The sequence below is a fragment of the Salmo salar genome, chromosome 11, assembly GCF_965601325.2.
Source record: "Salmo salar chromosome 11, fSalSal1, whole genome shotgun sequence".
NCBI lineage: Eukaryota > Metazoa > Chordata > Actinopteri > Salmoniformes > Salmonidae > Salmo > Salmo salar.
The window spans coordinates 7,251,029-7,269,100 of record NC_138301.1 but is presented as its reverse complement, the minus strand read 5'-3'; the positions used below and the strand labels follow the sequence as shown (position 1 = coordinate 7,269,100).

At 42.4% G+C, this 18,072-nt stretch overlaps 1 protein-coding gene across 1 annotated transcript in view; it reads left to right on the top strand.

The window, feature by feature from the left end:
• The first annotated feature begins 4,961 nt into the window (after window positions 1-4,961).
• LOC145858979 (protein arginine N-methyltransferase 3) overlaps window positions 4,962-18,072 on the top strand; it is a 51,951-nt gene continuing 38,840 nt past the window's right edge. The window contains exons 1-6 of the mRNA XM_082957687.1: window positions 4,962-5,030; window positions 5,713-5,791; window positions 6,299-6,402; window positions 6,822-6,994; window positions 9,776-9,834; window positions 13,175-13,296. Coding sequence (XP_082813813.1) covers window positions 6,856-6,994; window positions 9,776-9,834; window positions 13,175-13,296 — 320 coding nt within the window. The 5' untranslated portion in view covers window positions 4,962-5,030; window positions 5,713-5,791; window positions 6,299-6,402; window positions 6,822-6,855. The remainder of the gene's footprint in view (window positions 5,031-5,712; window positions 5,792-6,298; window positions 6,403-6,821; window positions 6,995-9,775; window positions 9,835-13,174; window positions 13,297-18,072) is intronic.

The following is an 18,072-nucleotide window of genomic DNA, read 5'->3' as shown; positions in this document are numbered from 1 at the left end:
CATACAGGAAGTGCCCTCTCTGACCATTTCTTGGCCTTCTATAGCCTCTTTATGGAAAATAGAGGATCTCTGCTGTAACGTGACATTTTCTAAGGCTCCCATAGGCTCTCAGAAGGCGCCAGAACGGGGAATGATGACTCTGCAGTCCCTGGGCGAAAAACAGTAGGGGTTTTGGAAAGTGGTTGATCTGAGAACAATGACACGGAAGCGCGCGTGCATGTGAAGACTCCATTTTCTATTTTCAGTCTTTGAACAAAAACAAGGTCTCCCGGTCGGAATATTATCGCTATTTTACGAGAAAAATCGCATAAAAATTGATTTTAAACAGCGTTTGACATGTTTCGAAGTACGGTAATGGAATATTTAGAAATTTCTTGTCACAATACGCGCTGGCGCGTCACCCTTCGGATAGTGTCTTGAACGCAAGAACAAAACGCCGCTATTTGGATATAACTATGGATAATAATGAACCAAAACAACATTGGATGTTGAAGTAGAAGTCCTGGGAGTGCATTCTGACGAAGAACAGCAAAGGTAATCCAATTTTTCTTATAGTAAATCTGAGTTTGGTGAGTGCCAAACTTGGTGGGTGTCAAATTAGCTAGCCATGATGGCCGGGCTATCTACTCAGAATATTGCAAAATGTGCTTTCACCGAAAAGCTATTTTAAAATCGGACACCGCGATTGCATAAAGGAGTTCTGTATCTATAATTCTTAAAATAATTTGTTTTTTGTGAACGTTTATCGTGAGTAATTTAGTAAATTCACCGGAAGTTTGCGGTGGGTATGCTAGTTCTGAACGTCACATGCTAATGTAAAAAGCTGGTTTTTGATATAAATATGAACATGATTGAACAAAACATGCATGTATTGTATAACATAATGTCATCTGATGAAGATCATCAAAGGTTAGTGCTGCATTTAGCTGTGGTTTTGGTTTTTGTGACATTATATGCTAGCTTGAAAAATGGGTGTCTGATTATTTCTGGCTGGGTACTCTCCTGACATAATCTAATGTTTTGCTTTCGTTTTAAAACCTTTTTGAAATCGGACAATGTGGTTAGATAAAGGAGAGTCTTGTCTTTAAAATGGTGTAAAATAGTCATATGTTTGAAAAATTGAAGTTTTGGGATTTTTGAGGAGTTTGTAATTCGCGCCACGCTCTATCATTGGATATTGGCGAGGCGTTCCGCTAGCGGAACATCTAGATGTAAGAGGTTTTAACAGTCCGATGACCTTGAGATAGAAGCTGTTTTTCATTCTCTCGGTCAGAGCTTTGATGCACCTGTACTGACCTTGCCTTTTGGATGTTAGCGGGGTGAACAGGCAGTGGCTCAGGTGGTTGATGTTCTTGATGATCTTTTTGGCCTCCCTGTGACATTCGGTGCTGTATGTGTCCTGGGGGGCAGGCAGTGTGCCCCCACTGATGCGTTGGGCAGACCGCAACACCCTCTGGAGAGCCCTGCGATTGCGGGCAGTGCAGTTGCTGTACCAGGCGGTGATACAGCCCGACAGGATGCTCTCAATTTTGCATCTGTAAAAGTTTGTCAGGGTCTTAGGGGCCTAGTTAAATTTCTTCAGCCTTCTGAGGTTGAAGAGGCGATGTTGCGCCTTCTTCACCACACTGTCTGTGTGAGTGGCCCATTTCAGATTGTCGTGATGTGTACGCCGAGGAACTTGAAGCTTTTCACCTTCCCCACTGCGGTCCCGTTGATGTGGATAGGGGTGTGCTCTCTCTGCTGTTTCCTGAAGTCCACGATCAGCTCCTTTTGTTTTGTTGATGTTGAGGGAGAGGTTATTTTCCTGGTTTTCTAAATCGGGTGAACAATGGACTTGACTTTCTGTAAGTTATCACAATCACACCATGAGTAGTTAATCATGAAACATACACGCCCGCCTTTCTTCTTCCCGGAGAGTTCTTTATTCCTGTCTGCGCAATGTACTGAGAACCCAGCTGGCTGTATGGTAGGGGACAGTATATCCCAAGAGAGCCATGAGCTCATCTACCTTATTGGCCAAAGAGACTGAACATTTTTAAAGTAATATACTCGGAAGCGGTGGATGGTGTTCACGTCTCCTGAGTCGGACTAGAAGTCCACTCCGAATACCTCTTCTACGCTTGGTGGCGGAGTTGTTTAGGAGCTAGAAGCAGAGTTGCAATGTCTGTCAGTGCCATCTTGCACACACTCGATGCCGACACATCTTTCTAGCTGATTTACACGCTGAAGCTATATTGCACTTGGTGACCTCTGACTGTTTCATCCTAACATCGTTGGTACCGACGTGGATGACAATATCCCTATACTCTCTACACTTGCCAGGTTTAGACTGCACCATCTTCAGGTTAGCCTTTACGTCGGTAGTCCTGCCCGCTGGTAAACAGTGTATGATCATTTTGAAGTCTAATATTGCGGGTAATGGAGTCGCCAATGACTAATGTTTTCAGTTTGTCAGAGCTAATGGTGGGAGGCTTCGGTGGCTCAGACCCTGCAACGGGTTGGAGGAGAGACCTGAGAAGGCTCGGCCTCTGACTCCGACTCGTTGCTTAATGGGGAGAACCATGTCGAAAGTTTCTGTTGGCTGAATGAGCGACACCGGTTGAGCATGCCAACAGCATTTCTTTCCAGAAGCCTTGAGAACATTTTCCGGCTCTGGGGACTGTGCAGGGGGGAATTATGCTACGATCTGTACTTACTGGTGGCACAGACGCTGTTTCATCCTTACCTACACTTAAATTGCCCTTGCCTAGCGATTGCATCTGAAGCTGTGCTTGCAACACGGCTATCCTCACCATAAGGCGATAGTTCTCATGTATATTATGAGTACAGCGACTGCAATTAGATGGCATTGTGTTAATGTTACGACTTAGCTTTTTCAGCTGGTTGAGGTCCTGTAGAACCATGTCTAGATAAAGCGTCCGGGGTGAAACATTTTAATGAAAAAAGTTGAGCAAGGAAAAGACAAAGATGTTGGTAAATGGATTAAAAGTAACCCTAACCTTTTGATGTGCAACTAACAGCACAACAGCACGCATGAGTGGTCGTGAGTAGATGCTCTTGTTTTGAGATCAAAGCGAGAGCTGCATGTAGCCACGTGTGCACATTTTGTTCATATCCTTTGTTAGTTAGTGACTTATTAGCCCAGTTATAGATCATTTGTAGTCAGCAATAGGGGACGGATTGCTGTCTACAAGAGCACAAAACATACAGTTGAAGTCGGAAGTTTACATACACTTCCAGGTTGGAGTCATTAAAACTAGTTTTTCAACCACTTCACACATTTCTTGTTAACAAACTATAGTTTTGGCAAGTCGGTTAGGACATCTACTTTGTGCATGACACAGGTCATTTTTCCATCAATTGTTTACAGACAGATTATTTCACTTATAATTCACTGTATCACAATTCCAGTTGACTGTGCCTTTAAACAGCTTGGAAAATTCCCAAAAATTATGTCATGGCTTTAGAAGCTTCTGATAGGCTAATTTACATAATTTGAGTCAATTGGAGGTGTACCTGTGGATGTATTTCAAGGCCTACCTTCAAACTCAGTACCTCTTTGCTTGACATCATGAGAAAATCAAAAGAAATCAGGTCAAGACCTCAGAAAACAAATTGTAGACCTCCACAAGTCTGGTTCGTCCTTGGGAGCAATTTCCAAACGCCTAAAGGTACCACGTTCATCTGTACAAACAATAGTGCGCAAGTATAAACACCATGGGACCACGCAGCCATCATACCACTCAGGAAGGAGACTGTCTCCTAGAGATGAACTTACTTTGGTGTGAAAAGTGCAAATCAATCCCAGATCAACAGCAAAGGACCTTGTGAAGATGCTGGAGGAAACAGTTACAAAAGTATCTATCCACAGTAAAACGAGTCCTATATCGACATAACCTGAAAGGCTGCTCAGCAAGGAAGAAGCCACTGCTCCAAAACTGCCATAAAAAAGCCAGACTACGGTTTGCAACTGCACATAGGGACAAAGATCGTACCTTTTGGAAAAATGTCCTCTGGTCTGATGAAACAAAAATGGAACTGTTTGGCCATAATGACAATTGTTATGTTTGGAGGAAAAAGGGGTACGCTTGAAAGCTGAAGAACACCCTCCCAACCGTGAAGCACGGGGGTGGCAGCATCATGTTGTGGGGGTGCCTTGCTGCAGGAGGGACTGGTGCACTTCACAAAATAGATGGCATCGTGAGGGAGGAAAATTAGGTGGATATATTGAAGAAACATATCAAGACATAAGTCAAGTCAAAAAGTGAAAGCTTGGTCGCAATTGGGTCTTCCAAATGGACGCTAACCCCAAGCCTATCTCCAAAATTGTGGCAAAATGGCTTAAGGACAACAAAATCAAGGTATTGGAGTGGCCATCGCAAAGCCCTGACCTCAAGCCTATAGAAAGTTTGTGGGGGAAAACTGAAAAAGCGTGTGCAAGCAAGGAGGCCTACAAACCTGAGTCAGCTACACCAGCTCTGTCGGGAGGAATGGGCCAAAATTCACCCAACTTATTGTGGGAAGCTTGTGGAAGGTTACCAGAAATGTTTGACCCAAGTTAAACAATTTAAAGGCAATACTATTATTATCTATTATTTCATTGTATTCACAGGAATGTCCCTGTATTGATGTGTAATATTGTTATATTACACATCTGGGGTGGCAGGTAGCCTAGTGTTTAGCGCGTTGGGTCGGTAACCTAAAGGTTGTTAGATCGAAACCCCGAGCTGACAAGGTAAAAATCTGTTGTTCTGCCCCTGAACAAGGCAGTTAACTCATTGTTCCCTGGTAGGCTCTCATTTTAAATACGAATTTGTTCTTAACTGACTTGCCTAGTTAAATAAAGGTTAAATGCAAAAAAAAATATTATTGTTGCAATAAAAAAAAAATCTATGACCACCTTTTCAATTCCCTTAAAGATTGAGTTGGTAACCTCTAGTGGCCATTGTCTGTAAGTACACGTTGGAACTAGACTCGGAAGCAGCGTGTACACGGTTGAAACCAAGGAGACAGCATGACGGAATACACAGGTACACGTGAGATATGTAAATAGTGCGTGAAAAACTATGATAATATAAATACTGAATCGTGTACTACAGAGAACGGTCATCATATTGTAATTTGGATATTTTGCACTTGAAATAATTGTTAATTCGTGTGTACATTTGAAGTCTTGCAATGTTGCTTGTGGCTAGTTAGCTAACGCATTTCTTATACCGGTATGCTGACTAACTAACTTTAGCTAGCCAGTTTGCTAGCTGAGCTTCTATTGAGCATACGCCATGCAGCTTTTTGGATTACCACGTTATTCAGATAACTCAAAGTAAACGAAACCTGCACTGAAAAAAAGTGCTTGAACTTGTTAGGCACACATAACGGCAATGCCCGTTCGCTACATCTATCTAGTTAGCCAGTTCATGCAATGTTTTAACACTGACACCAAAGATTGGTGTACCTATCCCCCGTTGACACTGTGTCAGATCACGACGGTGGAGCAGGGGACGCTGTGCCCGATCTCTCAGACAGTGATAATGAGGAGCAGTGGATGGAGGAGGCCAATGACAACTTTCAAGTTACTTGCTTATTCTGTGACAAGTCTGTATCATTGCTGTTCTAAGCAACTCACTGATACATTTAATCTGGTTTGAAATAGTTAACTCTCTCTGAAAGTGTTGCTGGTTAAAATAAGTCTTGTCCCTCATGTTTTCTCAGGTTGTCATTCTGTACCAGAAACACTACAACACTGCCTAGTAGAGCATCAAGTTCAGCTTGCTGAAGTGGTTAAGAAACAGTAAGTTTGTAAACTTCTTAATCTTAACAGTACTCAGATCATCCGATACGGTTTCAAATTACACCAACACTGGCTTTGTATCTACAAACTAATCATTGTAGTGTCTTAATTAAATAAGTGATGCGCCCCCCCCCCCCAAATGATTTCAAATGTATGCCAAACATCCTACCCCCAAAGGACCTTTCCAGGGATATAATTTCAGGAAGATCCAAAACTTCAGAATTATCTTTGGGCCTATATCTTGTGTGGAAAGCCCCATTGCTGATATTATTGCAAGCATACAGTGTGCAGGAGCCTTCTCCAACACACATGTAAACAAAAACATAATTATAGATTTGCAATTGTGTTCTTTATAGCTATGATTTGATTAATCATGAATTTTAGGTTCTCGAACCTCCGAAATGAATCAGTTACTTCTTAGCATTAAAACATCGCCTTTCTATGTCGTGCCAAGTACATCCTTGGTTTTCCAAGTTCATGGACAATTTTGACTGTTTATGTTTGCAGAAGTACAGTTGGCAGAGCCTGTCTACGATATGAGTGTTCAATTCCCTGGGAGAGTGATGAGTACTTGAGGCCAGCTTTACAGGATGACCCCTTACTGCAGATAGGTACTGGAATTCACAGGTTCATTGTTCAACTCAAAGGCCTCAATTTAATCAATTGCAGATAAAGGGTAACTGCATTACAGGTATATTTAGAATGTTTTCACCAGATGTGGCGTTTTGCAACAATATCCAATGTTGTTTTAAAGAAGAACTTGAACCTGTTTAAAACCAACAAAGCCTGCAAGCTGTTCCTATAAACATAGTGAATCTGCAGTGCTGTTTTCTTTTATCTAGCGTTATTTGACTGGGCATTTGCATGGGATGACGTCACTGACATGGTTCAGACAAAGGAGGTTTAAAGCATTGCATGTTTGGCAGAGATGCAATTGTACACAGTACTGTTAGAGTAGGCAGTCATTATCTTCCTGTGTTTTGAAATTCAAGTGAGTCCCCCCTCTCTTTTTCTCTTTCCCTTTTGTTAGATCTGGAAGAACTGTGTGGGGATGGGGATGTTGCATGGCCCCTCTACTGGGGGCCAGTGTGAAGCCAGCTACTCCTCTGCTGCTCTCCTGCAGAGGGCCCAGGCTGCAGAGGAGAGGGCCCAGCGCACAGAGGAGGCCTTGGCCAGAGCTATGGATGACCTACACAAACTCAAGTCAGTGCTGCCCACACTACTATTAACATTACTGTTAATTACTGCGACTACTACTGTTATTAGCATCACCACTACTACCATTTCTGATATTATTAAAAAATACACATACTACATTAACCCTTTATACTCGAGGGAATTGGCCAATATGCATAGGGTCAAATTGAAATGTTTCTAACAGAAGAAATATGAGAAGCATATGCACCACCGTGGTAGCAATTGAAAGGGGAAGTAGTGAAAGGTGCTCAACCAATGTGAGTTGAGGTGCAACCCAAAAATGTGATCATCATTGAAAAGGGTAAGGCACAACACTCGCTCACCATTGAAAACGCATTATTTTATTTAAGATTTTAATAGTTGCTTAAATAAAATATTTACCTCTGACGTAAAGTATAGTATGTTACTCCAGTGTCCTCAATTGCGCAATCAGAACACATTTTCTCAGAACACTTTTTGAGCAAATCATTATTTTAGCTGCCACAAAAATACAAAGGTTTGAGTGAAGTAACCACCTAGAATTTGCAGCTGGCACTGATGTGACCAATACATTTTTTACTTGCACAGTCAAGTCAAAATGGTCGCATATTGCAACCAAATGGTCACACTCTTGATCCCGGCATTTGATGGCACTGGTGTTTCTCATTCTCACACTTGCACCTCCCACCTGCAGCCAGCAGGGGGACTCAGTGAACTCAGTATTGGAGAGGCCTTTCCTTTGACTAGGAGGAAAAGGAGAAGGGAGGGAAAATTCCAATACTGCATAGAGTGGGGGGTGGAGAGGAGGGGGGTTATAGATGCTCTCTTTCCATTTACTGCTATGTCCTGTCGGAAGGTTGTGCAGTTGGTGCTGTAAGTGTGTGACTGTGCTGCTGTAAATCTGTTCCAATACGTTCCGGATAGAAGTTGCCCGTACGCATTGATCTAGGATCAGCCAATCTGAACCTTAAACCATGCGGGGGAATGCAAAACTGACCTTAGATCAGGGTCTAGGGGCAACCTCGTCCTACTCTGTTGTAAAATACTATGGTATTTGTGTCAGGTTGCTGGCCCAGGGTCCTCGTCCTCCCGGAGCTCAGCCACAGCACCCAAGGCCCCGGTGCCCCGACCCACATCTGCAATCAAATGATTGCAGATGTGGGTCGGGGCAATTGATTGCAGATGTGGGTCGGGGCACCGGGGCCTTGGGTGCTGTGGCTGAGCTCCGCGAGGACGAGGCCTACTTCAGCTCATATGGCCACTACAGCATCCACAAAGAGATGCTTAAGGTTCGCTGCCACAATGGCATGCCTGCACATATGCATACACTCATGCCCTCTGTTAAACCGCTGTTTCGTCATAACTCAGTAGCCACTGCAGAGAGAGGAGGGATGCAGGTTTAGCAGTGCGGTTTATCTGAAAGGCTCGATGTAGCATTAAATTAAAATGATCGTCTCTGCAAACTACGATGTTGATAACATTACATTTTTCTCAAAGTGACAAATCAGCAATAAGGAGTGAGCTCTCATGCGAAACATCAGCATTACTATAACATGGTGGAGCTTTGAGATGTGGTGATTTATATTTCACACTTCTTAAGCATAATAAGTTGTGTGTGTGTGTGTGTGTGGGTAGGAATGCTAGGTGGTCAACCCTCTCTCTCTCACTTACCGCAGTGCTTCGACATGATTCTTTCCCTCTCTCTGATTGGTGCTTAGCACTATATATGTCAGACTAAACTCCATCAAAAACCCTTCCTCGGAGGAAAGAGGAACCACGTGACAGGTTTGCGGTAGAAGATCGTCAACTCTTTTACGGGCTGCCATAAAGTGGATCACACTGTGTGTGTGTGTGTGTGTGTGTGTGAGCGTGCATGCGTGCGTAAGACAGGGTGAGAGAAATGTAGTCTCACCATTTAACCCTCCCACTTCCTTCCCTGCCCCATCATCAACGTTGAATCTGCATCTCTGGTCAAGTTATTGAAGATAAATCTGGAAGAATCAGTTCTCTATTACTAGAAGCTCTGGTTTTCAATCATCCTTGCTCCAAGGATCCTTCGCACCTCATGTCAGCCTAGTTTAATGAATATGAGGTCAGCTGTCATGTCAGATCAGTCTTTGGAACAGATACAATTAATTTATTTCAACACCATGGGGAGAGGGTGGTTTCCTTGACGCTCTTAAACCTAGTCCTGGACTAAAAGCAAGCTCAATGAAGAATCTCTGTTTCCGGGAAACCGCTCCTATGGGATTTAACTGTAATTTGGCAAAAGATTTAATCACTTTGTTCGGCTTCTGTCACCTCATCAAAAGCATGCGAAGGCATCATCCGAAGTGAGTGAGAATAAGTTGTGAGTTTTAGATAAATGTGTGTTTCATGGGTATGGAAAGGGCCTCCTTCTGAAAAGTGTAAGGATTTGATTGGCAGGTTAATTAGCCAGTCTGACCAACTAGATTCCATGTGGAATGGTTGAATGAGTCTACTCTTCTTTAGATTTCTACGCTTAGCAAGCATTGTACTCGTTTTCCGTGGAGTCAAATCCCCAGTCACCTCTGATTCAACGAGATGACACCACATACAAACATGGCACTCCAGAATCCTGTGGTCATCTCCCCTCTAGTTTTCACGGAAACTCTCCATCACATAGACATACAACCGTACGCCCGGCTGTGACACACACCTTGGTCTCGGGTGATTGGATAATTTGTTTCAGTGTGTTATGTTGTTTCTGAAGACATGCTCTATGATTATGTTTTCTATGCCTGTGGTAATGGATGACCTGAATGTCCTTTGTTCCTTCCTTTCAAGATAAAGTACGCACAGGAAGCTACAGGGACTTCATGTACCTGGAAGTGTTGAAGGACAAGGTGAGCAAAGAACTCGGCAGTGCGGGTTTTAAAATATAAATTCACAATTGCTATAGCAGTGACGGCGCTTGATTTAAAACACTGCCACTTCATTACGCGCTGTAGCGCCTCTCAGCCGTGGACTGTGGAGTGCTGATAACGGGCCCACACCAACCCCCTTATTGCCCCTCTTCCTCCCCCAACCCTGCACTGTCATTGGAAGCAGGCAGCGTCCATCTCCAAGGCCATCCTTTATGTGCTGCCACCGGGTAGGCTCGGAGGGAGGGGGGAGAGGAGGGGAAACGGTTTAAGAGGATGGTGAAGGGTGGTGGAGCAATTTTCCAGTCAAAGGGGTTAGGGATGGGAGAGAATGGGTAGGAAACGGGACGGTTGCAGGAAGAAGAAAAGCAGGGTTTGGACTGGGTATTGTTATCCCTGTCATCGGGGTGGCGGTGGATGAGGGTTATGTCGACCTGCTGCAACCCCTGTCATCGTGATAAACACTCTGGCTCCTCTCCTGCACCTCGCCCTCAGTATGGTCATTCAGCGAACCAGAAAGAAGTATCTCTTAAAAATATATTTTCAGATTTCATTGAACAGATGGTGAAAGAGAACGACAGTGGGAAAAGATAGAGAGATTGTGTCAAAGGACTGTAGGCTGGATTTGAACCCATGTCACTAGACCAGCCAGACCAGAGGATAGGAGTATATCAGAGGGAGAAATATTTGTGAGGGAAGTTGAAAATGGATTGTATTACGAGGGCTATGGGTTTGCTGTTTTGTGTGTAGCTCAATCCTTTTCTCGTAGCCTCTTCTCAGATTTCACCAGGTAGGCCAAAACTCCATCCCACCAAAACAGGCAGAAATATCAGGCGGTCTTTTCAAAAGGCTTACACTAAAAGGGCATTATCATAATTTTCACAGTATTATTCCAACCTTCTTGTGTGGAAGTATATATAAAAATGGCATTTTTGATTGCACTGGCCACCCCAGGCCACTCTTGAACGTCTCTTAACTTTTATAGAAAGTATATCGAAATTATAATGGACCTACAGGATACGATTTTCAAATACCTGCCCTTTTTTTTCTTTTGATGAACAAATCGGACCCAAAAAAATCTGTGCGGCCCTATGTGGCCCTCGGGACTAAATTATTGGCCACCCCTGGTCTACACCCGTTAGATACATTTCTATCTACCCTTCTGAACACGCTAATCAGCCAATCCTTTTCTAGTTACAGTTGAAGTCGGAAGTTTACATACACCTTAGCCAAATACATTTAAACTTTCACAATTCCCAGAATTTAATCTGTGGAAGAATTCCCTGTCTTAAGTCAGTTAGGATCACCACTTTAGAATGTGTAATGTCAGAATAATAGTAGAGAGTGATTGATTATTTCAGCTTTTATTTCTTTCATCAAATTCCCAGTGGGTCAGGAGTTTACATACGCTCAATTAGTATTTGGTAGCATTGTTTAACTTGGGTCAAACGTTTCGGGTAGCCTTCCACAAGCTTCCCGCAATAAGTTGGGTTAATTTTGACCCATTCCTCCTGACAGAGCTGGTGTAACTGAGTCAGGTTTGTAGGCCTCCTTGGGTAGAAAACACTCTAAAGTTTCTAAAACTGTTAAAATTATGTCTGAGTATAACAGAACTTATTTATGTTAAAAAATACCTAAAGTTGTATTAGGAAAGTTGTTTAAAATGTTTGGATCAAGATTGTAGTCAGGTTGCGCGAGTTGGAACCAGTGTTTTTCTCATTCAAACGCGCCAAATAAATGGACATTTTGGAGATATAACGACGGAATTTATCGAACAAAAGGACCATTTATGATGTTTATGGGACATATTGGAGTGCCAACAGAAGAAGATCTTCAAATTATATCGTTATTTCTGAGTTTTGTGTCGCGCTTGGTGGGTTGAATTATGATTGTCATGTGTTTGTTTGATGGGGTTTTGTCCTCAGATAATAGCATGGTTTGCTTTCGCCGTAAAGCCTTTTTGAAATCTGACACGGTGGCTAGATTAACAAGAAGTTCCGCTTTAATTTGGTGTATTGCACTTGTGAATGTATGAAAGTTAAATATTTCTCAAAATTCTTTTGGAATTTCGCGCTCTGCCATTTCACCGGATGTTGTCAAAACGTTCCGCTAGCGGAACCCCTAGCCGTTTAAGCCATTTTGCCACAACTTTGGAAGTATGCTTGGGGTCATTGTCCATTTGGAAGACCCATTTGCGACCAAGCTTTCACTTCCTGACTGATGTCTTGAGATGTTGTTTCAATATATCCACCTCATGATGCTATATATTTTGTGAAGTGCACCAGTCCCTCCTGCAGCAAAGCAGTCTCAGAACATGATGCTGCCACCCCGTGCTTCAAGGTTGGGATGGTGTTCTTCAGCTCGCAAGCATCCGCCCTTTTTCCTCCAAACATAACGATGGTCATTATGGCCAAACAGTTCTATTTTTGTTTTATCATACCAGAGGACATTTCTCCAAAAAGTACTATCTTTGTCCCCATGTTTAGTTGCAAACTGTAGTCTGGCTTTTTTATGGCGATTTTGGAGCAGTGGCTTCTTCCTTGCTGAGCGGCCTTTCAGGTTATGTCGGCATAGGACTCGTTTTACTGTGGTTATAGATACTTTTGATCCTGTTTCCTCCAGCATCTTCACAAGGTCCTTTGCTGTTGTTCTGGGATTGATTTGCACTTTTTGCACCAAAGTACGTTCATCTCTAGCAGACAGAACACGTCTCCTTCCTGAGTGGTATGAGGGCTACGTGGTCCCATGGTGTTTATACTTGCGTACTATTGTTTGTACAGATGAACGTGGTACCTTCAGGCATTTTGTAAATTGCTCCCAAGGATGAACCAGACTTGTGGAGGTCTACAATTTTTTTTTTTCTGAGGTCTTGGCTGATTTCTTTTGATTTTCCCATGATGTCAAGCAAAGAGGCACTGAGTTTGAAGGTAGGCCTTGAGATACATCCACAGGTACACCTCCAATTGACTCAAATGATGTCAATTAGCCTATCAGAAGCTTCTAAAACCATGACATAATTTTGGGGAATTTTCCAAGCTGTTTAAAGGCACAGTCAACTTAGTGTATGTAAACTTCTGACCCACTGGAATTGTGATACAGTGAATTATAAGTGAAATGATCTGTCTGTAAACAATTGTTGGAAAAATGACTTGTGTAATGCACCAAGTAGATGTCCTAACCGACTTGCCAAAACTATAGTTTGTTAACAAGACGTTTTAATGACTCCAATCTAAGTGTATGTAAACTTCCGACTTCAACTGTATAAGGAAGGGAATGTTTCCTTTTGTGGATTAAAGGTGCACTTCTACCTCCTATTCTGCAGGTGGTGCTAGATGTGAGCTGTGGGACTGGCATCCTGTCTATGTTCGCCGCCAGAGCGGGAGCCAAGATGGTCATTGGGACGGACCAATCAGAAATCATCTACCACGCCATGGACATTGTCAGGTGAGCTGTCATTGTTATCCCAGGGAATCCTGGGAAATGTACTGTGTTTTTGGTTGTACTGTACCGCCCCATTTCAAATGCCCCTCTATTTCATGCTAACTGGACATGAATGTTATCCAGACCTGCCACCTTGCACGCATTTTGCATTCCAACTATGCAATTCTCTGTCCATGTACGCGATCCGAGTTAAAAGTACGCAGAAATGAATAGGGCCACTGATTAAATCTAACATCCCGATTCTCGAGCTGCAACACACAGACGTACGGAGTTTGTGTCAACGGACATGGAGATTAATACATAATGGTCGCATTTGTGAGAGTGTGATATACATTTAATTCTGCGTCCCATTAGTTGTATTTTCCACGTAACATTACGAGGATCACGCAACCTGATAGACTGCAACTGAAATTATGATCCACGTCACAAAAAGTATAATCAAAAATAAATATAAACATCTTGGCATTAAATGGAGTCGGGGGTTAGAAGACTGCGCGATGGACAATGAATGAGTGTCCGATATTAGCTATAGAGGCAATGCTTCTAAAATACCTTTGCATTAGATTTGAGATTTTTATCAATTTCAAACCTTGTATAGACTTGATTTGGTAAAATTCTATAATTGCAATCAAACTCACAAACTCGCGTGTATGCGTGCATGCAGGGGGAAGAAAACCCCAATTCGGCGCGTGCTACGCGTGCGAGTTGAATCTCCTATTTGCCGCGCGCGTCTGGTACTCTTAAAAGTTGGGCAGGGATGGCAGGTCTGATTATGTGATATACAAACACACACCCCATTGACGAACAAGTGTCTATGAGCTCAGGTAAGGCTTTATAGGGACGGTGAGTCAGTGTCCATACTTCTACTGCATATAACTTTAACCCCCGTATCACAGGGACCAGAAGCCAGTCAACGGCCGTGACTGAATACCTGTACGTATGTCCTAAATAATAGGCATTATGGGTATGCGAAAATACAGTTTTATAGTACACTATTAAAAATAAAGGTTCAGGTTGGAACCAAATAAGGTTCATAAGAGTGGGTAACCATTCTAGGTTCTTTGAATAACCTTAAATGGGATGGTTCTTTGAAGAACCACACACACTCAACACCTTATTTTATGCAAATAAGGTGTTGAGCCTTATTTGCATATTTCCCAAGATGCCTTTCGACTTAATTTTAGTTACCAGTACCATCCTTGACTGTTTGCTAGTGACAGAGACATGGTTGTTGCATTCATTCATTTTAAGCACTGTGGCCTTCACCAAGTAAAATCCTATGTGATATGTTATTGTTAAAATGTAATTATTGAACATAATACACAACATAGTTCATAACGCCTTGTTTTGAGGGTCTAGTTGTAACCTAAACTCATGGTTTACAGACCACATCAAGCCTGCAAGACACATAATGCTGGCTTGCAAAATCGTGGAATTCCTATTGAAATCCAGCCAATGTGCAGATATCCAACATTTAGAATTTTTATTCACCCACGACCTGCATTCAGAATGACTCCCAGGGTTGGGATGACTCAGATATGATACTACCTAAATCATCTAAATTGGAAGAACTATTTCAGTAACTGGTGCAGTAAGTCCAAGTAACATATTGGATTTGTTTAGAAAAATGTGTTATTTATATTTGAGTAGCAGAAGATTGATTAATTAATCAAAACATGGATATTGAAACAAACAATAAAATAAAATCTACCTGCAATAGAGCATGCTGGGAAATATGATAATGATGGCCATGGTTTTGGTTCAACTCTGGTTAGTAATACCATCACTGGGGTTCTTTTACACCACTTAGTGTTAATGTAACTCTTTACAGTGTTAATTTAACTCCTGAATCAACACTAGAAATGTTACACTGAAAAATGACCACTAAACGCTGGCCAATTTGCTGTGTGCTATGAAAGTGACACATTTGCAGGCTTCCAAACATTTCAAGAACCTTTTAGCATTCTGAAGAACCGTAGATGCCACGTCAAGAACCCCCCTTCTTAACTCAAAGGTTCTTTATCGGGAAAGAGTTCTCCAAGGGAGCTGAGGAACAACCATTTAAGAGTGTAGGCCTTCCTTAGCACTGCGGCCTCAGGCACTGCATTGCAGTGCTTGAGGCGTCACTACAGACCCGGATTCGATCCCAGGCTTTGTCACAACCGGCCGTGACCATGAGACCCATGAGGCGGCGCACAATTGGCCCAGCGTCGTCCGGGTTAGGGGAGGTTTTGGACGGCCGGGATTTCCTTGTACCATCACGCTCTAGCCAGCTGGACAGTGTGTCCTCCGACACATTGGTGAAATGTAGAACATTTTGTATGTTTTATTTGCCAGGATGTCATACTCATTTCAGATTTTCATCTAGTACGAATTAACTCCATGATATTGAGGAATAGAATCATAATTTTAGACCCACGTGTTTGACAATAGCTGAAAAAAATTATTACGCATTAGATAATGGCTTCTCGGTATGCGTGTGCCTAGTATGTTGTTATTCATTGCTTACTGCATGCATTGCTACTAAACAGTATGTTCGAATAAATAGTATGTATATGTCAAATATGCACGACGAGCTGCTAATAAAGGCATGCTTATCGATACACTTGCTGCTCATTCATTGCTGCAGTGCTAGTGCTGAATAAAAACTTTGACATGAATTCACTCATAAAAACAACAGCTCTATTCTTTGACAGTCTCTCTCTGGTCATGGTTTTAAAAGTTATGAAATCTCACGTAGGCTAGTATCAGCTTTTCCTGTGTGGGGTATTGAAAGCTGCTGGCACAGGGATTTAAGCTGTCCAATTGGCCATAGCAATCAATCAAATGTATTTATAAAGCCCTTTTTACATCAGCCGATGTCACAAAGTGCTATGCAGAAACCCAGCCTAAAACCCCAAACAGCAAGCAATGCAGATGTAGAAGCACGGTGGCTAGGAAAAACTCCCTAGAAAGGCAGGGACCTAGGAAGAAACCTAGAGAGGAACCAGGCTCTGAGGAGTGGCCAGTCCTTTTCTGGCTGTACCGGGTGGAGATTATAACAGTACATTGCCAAGATGTTCAAACGTTCATATATGACCAGCAGGGTCAAATAATAATCAGTGGTTGTAGAGGGTGCAACAGGTCAGCACCTCAGGAGTAAATGTCAATTGACTTTTCATAGCTGAGAATTTAGAGTTAGAGACAGCAGGTGCTGTAGAGAGAGAGCGAGTCGAAAAACAGCAGGTCTGGGACAAGGGAGCACGTCCGGTGAACAGGTCAGGGTTCCATAGCCGCAGGAAGAACAGGTGGACTGGGCACAGCAAAGAGTCATCAAGCCAGGTAGTCCTGAGGCAAGGGCTCAGGTCCTCTGGAAGGGGAGAGCGAGAGAGAGAATTAGAGGGAGCATACTTAACTTCTTTGGGATAGGGGGCAGTATTTTCACGGCCGGATAAAAAACGTACCCGATTTAACCTGGTTACTACTCCTGCCCAGAAACTAGAATATGCATACAATTAGATTTGGATAGAAAACACCCTAAAGGTTCTAAAACTGTTTGAATGGTGTCTGTGAGTATAACAGAACTCATATGGCAGGCCAAAACCTGAGAAGATTCCATACAGGAAGTGCCCTGTCTGACAATTTGTTGTCCTTCTGTTGCATCTCTATCGAAAATACAGCATCTGTGCTGTAACGTGACATTTTCTAAGGCTTCCATTGGCTCTCAGAAGCCGCCAGAAAGTGGAATTGGGTGTCTGCTGTCTCTGGGCGAAGAACAGCAGCAGAATTTGTGAGTGGTCAGCCTGGGGACAGTGACACTGGAGATGCGCGGTCACGAGAATTCTCAATTTTTTTCTTTCAGCCTTTGAATGAATACAACGTTGCCCGGTTGGAATATTATCGCTATTTTACGAGAAAAATAGTATACAAATTTATTTTAAACAGCGTTTGACATGCTTCTAAGTACGGTAATGGAATATTTTGAATTTTTTTGTCACGAAATGCGCTCGCGTGTCACCCTTCGGCTAGTGACCTGAACGCACAAACAAACGGAGCTATTTCAATGTAACTATGGATTATTTCGAACCAAAACAACATTTGTTGTTGAAGTAGAAGTCCTGGGAGTGCATTCTGACGAAGAACAGCAAAGGTAATCCAATTTTTCTTATAGTAATTCTGAGTTTAGGTTGTCCCAAACTTGGTGGGTGTCAAAATAGCTAGCCGTGATGGCCGAGCTATGTACTCAGAATATTGCAAAATGTGCTTTCGCCGAAAAGCTATTTTAAAATCTGACACCGCGATTGTATAAAGGAGTTCTGTATCTATAATTCTTAAAATAATTATGTATTTTGTGAACGTTTATCGTGGGTAAATTAGTAAATTCACCGGAGGTTTTTGGTGGGTATGCTAGTTCTGAACGTCACATGCTAATGTAAAAAGATGGTTTTTGATATAAATATGAACTTGATTGAACAAAACATGCATGTATTGTATAACATAATGTCCTAGGAGTGTCATCTAATGAAGATCATCAAAGGTTAGTGCTGCATTTAGCTGTGGTTTTGGTTTTTGTGACATATATGCTTGCTTTGAAAATGGCTGTGTGATTATTTTTTGGGCTGGGTACTCTCCTGACATAATGTAATGTTTTGCTTTCGCTGTAAAGCCTTTTTGAAATCGGACAATGTGGTTAGATTAACGAGAGTCTTATCTTTAAAATGGTGTAAAATAGTTGATTGTTTGAGAAAATTGAATTGTGGTATTTTAGTTGGTTTTGTATTTCGCGCTGTGCAATGCCAT